General features: G+C 36.4%; 1 protein-coding gene across 1 annotated transcript; it reads left to right on the top strand.

The window, feature by feature from the left end:
• The first annotated feature begins 7,932 nt into the window (after positions 1–7,932).
• On the top strand, positions 7,933–8,873 carry LOC116867430 (olfactory receptor 4F6-like). The gene is given in 2 exon segments (XM_032857065.1): positions 7,933–8,239; positions 8,242–8,873. Coding segments are annotated over 2 exon segments (939 nt in total).

The raw sequence follows: 8,873 nt of genomic DNA, 5'->3' as shown, positions 1-8,873 counted from the left end.
TGAGATGGCAGAATACTAAACCTCCATAAAGTTGTTAAAAGAATGAAACTCGACCATTCTCTTACACCGTACACAAAGATAAACTCAAAATGGATAAAGGATCTCAACGTGAGACAGGAATCCATCAGAATCCTAGAGGAGAACATAGGCAGTAATATCTTTGATATCAGCCACAGCAACTTCTTTCAAGGTATGTCTCCAAAGGCAAAGGAAACAAAAGCCAAAATAAACTTTCGGGACTTCATCAAAATCAAAAGCTTCTGCACAGCAAAGGAAACAGTCAAAGAAACAAAGAGGCAACCCATGGAATGGGAGAAGATATTTGCAAATGACAGTAAGACAAAAGATTGATATCCAGGATCTATAAAGAACTCCTCAAACTCAACACACACAAAACAGATAATCATATCAAAAAATGGGCAGAAGATATGAACAGACACTTCTCCAATGAAGACATACAAATGGCTATCAGACACATGAAAAAATGTTCACCATCACTAGCCATCAGGGAGATTCAAATTAAAACCAAATTGTCACCTTACACCAGTTAGAATGGCCAAAATTAGCAAGACAGGAAACAACATGTGTTGGAGAGGATGTGGAGAAAGGGGAACCCTCTTACACTGTTGGTGGGAATGCAAGTTGGTGCAGCCACTTTGGAGAACAGTGTGGAGATTCCTCAAGAAATTAAAAAAAGAACTTCCCTATGACCCTGCAATTGCACTCCTGGGTATTTACCCCAAAGATACAGATGTAGTGAAAAGGAGGGCCATCTGTACCCCAATGTTTATAGCAACAATGGCCATGGTTGCCAAACTGTGGAAAGAACCAAGATGCCCTTCAACGGACGAATGGATAAGGAAGATGTGGTCCATATACACTATGGAGTATTATGCCTCCATCAGAAAGGATGAATACCCAACTTTTGTAGCAACATGGACGGGACTGGAAGAGATTATGCTGAGTGAAATAAGTCAAGCAGAGAGAGTCAATTATCATATGGTTTCACTTATTTGTGGAGCATAACAAATAGCATGGAGGACATGGGGAGTTAGGAGAAGGCAGTTGGGGGAAATTGGAAGGGGAGGTGAACAATGAGATAGTATGGACTCTGAAAAACTATCTAAAGGGTTTGAAGAGGTGGGGGTAGGAGGTTGGGGGAACCAGGTGGTGGGTATTAGAGAGGGCATGGACTGCATGGAGCACTGGGTGTGGTACAAAAACAATGAATACTGTTATGCTGAAAATAAATTAAAAAAAATTATTAGAGCCCCCCCAAAAAAAATCAACTGAGATTTTCAAATCTAAATTTGTACTACTTTTGGAACTCCCTTGGTTTGTTCAAATATTAATTCATTATTTTTCAAAATTCCCAGGGAGATAAGCTGTTAAGAGTATAAGGGGATAGTTTCCTTAAAGTTGCCAAACTGATACTATCAGTGGTTCATATAATTCACAATAACACAATGGACATCTAAGGTAAACCTAACATTCTCTAATTTGAAAAAAAAATTACCAGAGCAAAAAGACACAGATCATCACATTGAACTGCTCAATTTCCCTGGATCTTTTCTGCAAGTTGAGATAATTTACCTTTGGGAAAACCAGTGTACACAAAGACATGGCTTCCATTAGAAGAAATTACGGACTCTACCCAGTCCTACCATACGGTGCAACTAATTGACTCCCTTCCAAATGGTAGGAACTATTTATGACTTTCTGTCTTAAGAAATGGTGGTGATTCAAAAGGGTGTGAACTGTCCGTGTGTTCAATCTCTTGAAGCTCCTGCTGAGTGAGACCTGCACGTAAGCAGGTACAAATGAAACCTGCTCTCCAACTCCCCCAAAACTGGTTACATTTTGTTCCCAAACCTTCTTTTCTCTTTATCTCAAGGTTCTTTCTGCTCATGTTCTTTACTTGAATGATTTTCACGCATACAGATATATTCTAGTCTCATTTTCATAATTTCAATTGTATTGTGAGGTGAATTTCTCTTTGAAGAGCCCATATCTTTACTAAATTGATATGTGAAAGGGCTTCAAATTTCCATCCCCTTTTTCTGTGATATTATATTCATGGAAATAAAACTTTGTTTTGTCTATTTCATTCAAACAGAGCACAGTCTAGCAGAGCAAGCTATTTGCATCTTTGGAAAGCAAAATTAATCAAGTCTTAAAAAATCATCATTATTTTTAAAAACTTATTGAATACTTATTATATGACACAGCATGTTTCACTGTTTTCCATGTATTAACTCACTTAATCGTCACAACAACACTATAAGGTAAGTACTATTTTTTGGTCTTTTTTTTTTTTAATTTATTCACAAATAATGTATTTTTAGCCCCAAGGGTACAGGTCTGTGAATCACCAGGTTTACACACTTCACAGCACTCACCATAGCACATATCTTCCCCAATGTCCATAACCCCACCACCCTCTCCCTACTCACCCCGCAACCCTCAGTTTGTTTTGTGAGATTAAGGGTCTTATGGTTTGTCTCCCTCCTGATTCCATCTTGTTTCAGTTATTCTTTTCCTTAAGTTATGTACTATTATCATTCCTAATTTACAGTTGAGGAAATTCAGGGACAAAGAAGTGAAGCAACTCACCCAAGGACATGTAGTTCATAAATCAAGGAGATAGAGAGTGCAATCCAGGTGGTCTTTCCCCAGAATGTTTGCTTTTCATTATATATAATAATGCTATTTATAAAATTGCTCCTATATCATTTTTCCTATTTCTTTGACTAATTTCAAATTTTCTTTGGAAATTAGAAAATCTGTAAATATCATTTATAATAAATAAATAAAAATAAGAGTTCATATTTAGGAAAAAATAGAATCACCTAAAATCCCACAACTTAGAGATTCTGTGGTATAAAGTCTAAATATTTCTATATATGCACTTTATATGTAATGTTTTGCATTTTGTAATATTTTTAAACTAAATGACAAAATATGCATATTTTCAGTTTCATTCATCCAAAGTTCTAATTTGTTCCATGTGCACTGAAATCTATAAACATAGTTTTAAGTGTATATAAAGATTCTGTTCCTCGTACATGTAGCAAATAGCTTTTCATAGGTTATTATGATCAACCTCCTGTCCTTCTAAATTACTGAATTTTTCCAAATATATGGTGGTGCTTTTCTGTTCATCAATATTTCTATAGCATGCAATAATACTTCAGTATAATTTCAGGAAAGTTCCAGATATCTGTAATGACTATACACATATTGCTGGAGGCAAAAAATGAAGAGGAAAGTTTGTACCTTTGCTAGTTTTATTGTATTAGATTTAGATCTACATGGGAATGTGGGGTGTTGAGGTCACTCTGTAAGGACATTGTCATGGCAAGGAGGTCTCTGGCGTCCAGACTGGTTTCCACTCTCCCATCAGTGTGAAGGTGTCAATGAGGTCAATTCACAAAGTCATTTGGTGAATATTTCTTCTCCACCATATGTCCCCTAGGGGCTTCTAAGCACCTGATTTTCTTCCCATGTCTTCTTGAACTTTCCCCTATGAACATTAGTGAAGACTCTCATTTAATAGTGCCTACCTTGTGCCAGAAATTATGCTAACTACTGGGGTATACAAAGTTGGCTAAAGGCCCCTTTTTCAAAGAAGTCATAGGTGATAAGGAAGACTAATATGCATAAGAAATTATAATATGCTTTATTAAAAAGGAGATAGAAGACTTAACAATAGTTTATAGACACTATTTTGCATGGGGTCATCAATAAGTACTTCAGGGTAACTAGCATTTAATCTAAGTTTGAAGGATAAAGGAAAAGGAGAATTAACATTCTGTCAGATAGTTACACCCATATACTCTCAAACCTTCATAACATCTAGTGAAGCTAGTCATCTCACATTTTATGGACAAATAAATATCTTCAGCATAACTGACTACCTTACCTTAGTTTATATAACTCACAAGTGGCAGGACTAAAATGGCAACCAAGTTATTAGGTCTAAGAGCCAAAGACAGTTCCACTTTGTAACGACAAGGAATAACATACATGAAAGTATATGAAAGAGCTGAAATGTGAAAAAAAAAATAGTAAAGTGTTCAGTTCATAAAGGTTCTTATATGATACACAATTGAATTTTATTTTTTAAGGTTTTATATTTTTATTTATTTGAGAGAGACAGAGAGGGTGGGGAGGTGCAGATGGGGAAGGAAAAAGAGGGAGAGAATCCTGAGCAGTCTCGGTGCTGAGTGCTGATCCAGACACAAGCCTTGATCCCATAAACCTGAGATCATGACCTGAGCAAAAACTGAGTCAGACACTTAACCTACTGAGCCACCCGGGTACCCCCACAATTGAATTTTAAATATCCTGAATGATAGAACCAAAGGCTTAGAGTAGAGAGTAATAGGACCATATTTGAGTTTTAGATAGATAGATCTGAAAGCAGAGTATAGAAAAGAGACTAAACTTAGCTAAGATTGGAGAGAGAAATCATTTGGAAATGAAAAATACATAAATCTGAAATAAAACTGACCGTGGAAATGAAGACCAGGACACAAAACAGAAATATTCAGGAGGTACAATTTCCCATCTGTCATATAAGGGAGAAAAGTTGCCTCAGAGATTCTTGGATAAAGCACCTGAGAGATAATGGTCATGATATTTCCTAAGACATTAAAAAGAGGATAAAGTCATGAACTGAGACTTGCACAATTTAACTTTGAAGTGTTCGAGGGATGTCTATTTATGTACTACAGTACATTCTTGGATATATTATGCTAGAGTCCAGGAATAGAACTATAGATATAGAAATCTTTTAAGTGGGGAGTAGTTAAAAGAATGAAGCATGTTTGAAATGAAAAATATATATATTTATGTCTCCTGAGTTACATAGGAACACTCAAAAATAAGCAGGAAAAAAATCCATGCATCAGTGAAAGAAGTTAGAGATATAGGAGAAAAAGCAAAAGAGCTCTGTTACGCAAATACTAAGAATGTAAAAATGCATTCAGCTTCTGTAAGTTAACAATGCCTGACTTACAGTCTCTTAAAGTTTTTTTTAAATGTTATTCCATTATAAGATATCAGAATGTAGATCTTTTTTAATAAATATATTTTTTCAGTGCTCCAAAATTCAATGTTTTTGCACCATACCCAGTGCTTCATGCAATACATGTCCTCCATAATACCCAATATTTTATTTATTTGACAGAGAGAGTGAGAGAGAGAGAGGACAAGCAGGAGTAGTGGGAGATGGAGAAGCAAGCTCCACACTGAGCAGGGAGCCCAATGCTGGGGTCAGGATCCCAAAGCTCTGGGATCATGACCTGAGCCGAAGGCAGACACTTAACCTACTGAGCCACCCAGGTGTCCTCAGAAGGCAGACATTTGCTGACATCCATCAAAGACCTTTTAGACTGGATTATTTTTCTATCTGTTCATAATATCATCTTTAACATATAGACTCTCAAAGGTCATGATTACTGCATCTTTGGGCATCACATTAATATAGAATGCAGGAATGGAAGAACTAGAAGAGACTTCTCTGCAATAATCTTTGTATTTTAATCTGAGGGGGGAAAAAAAAACCTTCTACAGAAGTCATTTTTCTGTATCTCATCAAAAATCAGCTACATGCCCCTCTGACACCAATCCATGGCCAAGTCACATAGATTATTCATATTTCATCCCATGGCTAAAATAAGAACCTAACTTCTTAAAAAATTCAGAAATTTCCATCAAATACCTAAACAGATAGGTGTTCTCTCTTTTAGAGACTATAAGGAAATATAAGGAACAAGAAATCAGTTGGCAAGGTAAAGAATGGATTATTGTTAGTGTTTTCCTGTTCTTGGTGTAGGACTTGCCTATTACAAATAACAGACACATTTGCATACAGCATTCTGTAAAATGCCATCCAGTTACCAGTCATTATATTCCTTGACCCAAAATTCATTCATGTATATTAGTGCTCTCTAAGCAAGAAAGCCTGTACCTTTCTGGTTAAAATTAGATATGAAAAATGAAGGTTTTCTTCATAATATACCCAGAAATCATCATTTGTTGAAAATTTTGGTAACAAAATAATAATAACAATAGTAATAATTAATAATCCATTTCTATCATATATATGCATACTCTACTCCAACCATATATTTCACAGAATTATTTTTCCTGTTCTTGCCCCTCTCTCTCTTATTGCTTTCCTTTCAATTCCTTTCCATAATTATTACTTTGATTATGCTCACCACAGTGTAGCTACTATACCTGACCGTACAATGCTATTACAGTGTCATTGACTATATTCTCTGTGCTGTAACTTTCATTCCAGTGATTTATTTACTCCATAATTGCAAGTTTTATATCCCACTCCACTTTACACTATTTTGTCCATCCCTTAACCATCCTCTCTTTGGAAACTACCAGTTTATTCTCTGTATTTGTAGGTCCATTTCCTCCTTTTCATGATTTTTATTAAAACACATGGCTAATATAGAAAACTACAAAACATAGGTGGTCAACATTTTTAGTATTAAAAATACCTAAAGTGTCATTATCCAAAATGATCTAAAATGTTGAGCCATAACTTACATATTATTCTAATGTATAATTATAAAGAGCACATCAAATGCATATTCCTTTGTAAATAATTATTCTTAATAATTTAGTGGACATCTCAACAGTCTAAATTTGTTTCTTTATGATGGCCTACCTCATCTTACCAAATCCCCCTTTCTGAATATCTTCTCATTTCTTTTTTATTTTAATTTTATTTTTTATAAACATATATTTTTATCCCCAGGAGTACAGATCTGTGAATCGCCAGGTTTACACACTTCACAGAACTCACCATAGCACATACCCTCCCCAATGTCCATAACCCCACCCCCCCCTCCCAACCTCTCTCCCCACATCAACCCTCAGTTTGTTTTGTGAGATTAAGAGTCACTTGTGGTTTGTCTCCCTCCCAATCCGATCTTGTTTCATTTCTAACCTTATCTTTGAAATGTACCTTTAATTTTTCCTTTTACGTTAAATAATGAATGGACCCAAATACAAGTTATATATACATATGTTCAACCTTTCTCTTTCTCTTAAGATTTATTTATTTATTTGAGAGAGAGAGAGAGCACAAGTGGGAGGGGCAAAGAGAGGGAGAAAGAATCTCAAGCAGACTCCTGCTGAGCATAGAGGCCGGCAAGGGGCCCCACACAGGGCTCTGGCTCCACACAGGGCTCTATCTCATGATCTGCACATCACAACCTGAGGTGAAACCAAAAAGTTTTAGCGTTTCACCAGTTTAAAGTACATTTTAATTATCCAAGGCATTGGTTGCAGTCACAACATTGGAAACTATCAGAGGACTAAGCCTATTCATTTTAAGCTATGATTCCTCTTAGAGTCAACACTCTTACACTCATTGCCTGGTCACTATTCACTATTGCATGAGTGATTAATGCCTGAAATTTTGCAGGTGTGAAGTAAAAGAATAATCAAAGAGTACGTTCTGCTACAGTATTTGTGCACAAATATGATTAAGGGTTTGAACATTCAATTATGGCTAACTGTTTATGATACAGAAGTCATTTTCTTGAATATATATGGAGAAGATAGAAGAAGCCCAAATTTTATACAATGAGCATGGTAAAGAAGGTCTCTACCAGGAAGATGTTACTCTTTGCTCCTAAACCTCCACTTTACCTGCCTTATTCTCACATGATTTCTTTCCCTGTCACCCTAGCCTAACTTTTGATTTTTTATTTTCTATTTTTTTCTTCCTTTTCCCTGTCTCCTCTGTATGTGTTCTAACTTCTAAATTAGAAACTTGCAACATATTTTACACAAAATCACAGATGGACAAGCAACATATCAATGTTCAGTTCCCATATTTCTCAATTCTTCCTTATTTTCTACCTTTAGAATACTTCAGCATCTTCTCTACTGATTAAGCCAATGGATAAAACAAATGACTCTGTGGTGTCTGAATTTGTATTGATTGGACTTTCAAATTCATGGGAGATGCATCTTTTCCTCTTTTGGTTCTTCTCTGTGTTCTACATGGGAATTATCCTGGGAAACCTCTTCATTGTGTTCACAGTAATTATTGACTCTCATTTACACACCCCCATGTACTTCCTGTTAGCCAACCTCTCTCTCCTTGATCTAGGTCTGTCCTCTACCACAGTGCCCAAAACAATCACTAATCTTTTCACTGACTGTAAAATCATTTCCTTTCCAAAATGCATGATACAGATATTTTTTTTCATGTCATGGGTGGAGGTGAGATGGTGCTGCTCATAGCCATGGCATATGACCGGTACACTGCAATCTGTAAGCCTCTCCACTATCTGACCATCATGAGCCCCAAAATGTGTGTTTCCTTTGTAGTGGCTGCCTGGATAGTGGGGATAATCCATGCTGTGTCTCAGTTTGTTTTTGTCATAAACTTGCCCTTCTGTGGCCCTAATGAAGTAGATAGTTTTTACTGTGATTTTCCTCGGGTCATGAAACTTGCTTGTGTAGACACTTACAAGCTAGAGTTTGTAATCATCGCTAACAGTGGGTTTATATCCATGGCTACCTTCTTCTCTTTAATTATATCCTATATCTTCATTTTGGTCACTGTCTGGAAACGTTCTTCAGGGGACTTGTCCAAAGCATTTGTCACACTGTCAGCTCACATCACTGTAGTGATTTTGGTTTTTACACCATGCATGTTTCTCTACGTGTGGCCTTTCCCCACAACATCACTGGATAAGTACTTGTTCATTGTTGACTTTGCTATCACCCCCCTCTTGAATCCTACCATCTATACATTAAGAAACAAAGACATGAGAGTAGCCATGAGAAGACTGGGCGAACGGATTGTGGGTCCTAGTGGGATCTCACAATGA

The sequence above is a fragment of the Lontra canadensis genome, unplaced genomic scaffold (genome assembly GCF_010015895.1).
Source record: "Lontra canadensis isolate GAN:19392208 unplaced genomic scaffold, GSC_riverotter_1.0 scaffold12, whole genome shotgun sequence".
Lineage (NCBI taxonomy): Eukaryota > Metazoa > Chordata > Mammalia > Carnivora > Mustelidae > Lontra > Lontra canadensis.
This window is presented reverse-complemented; position numbering and strand designations above follow the sequence as displayed.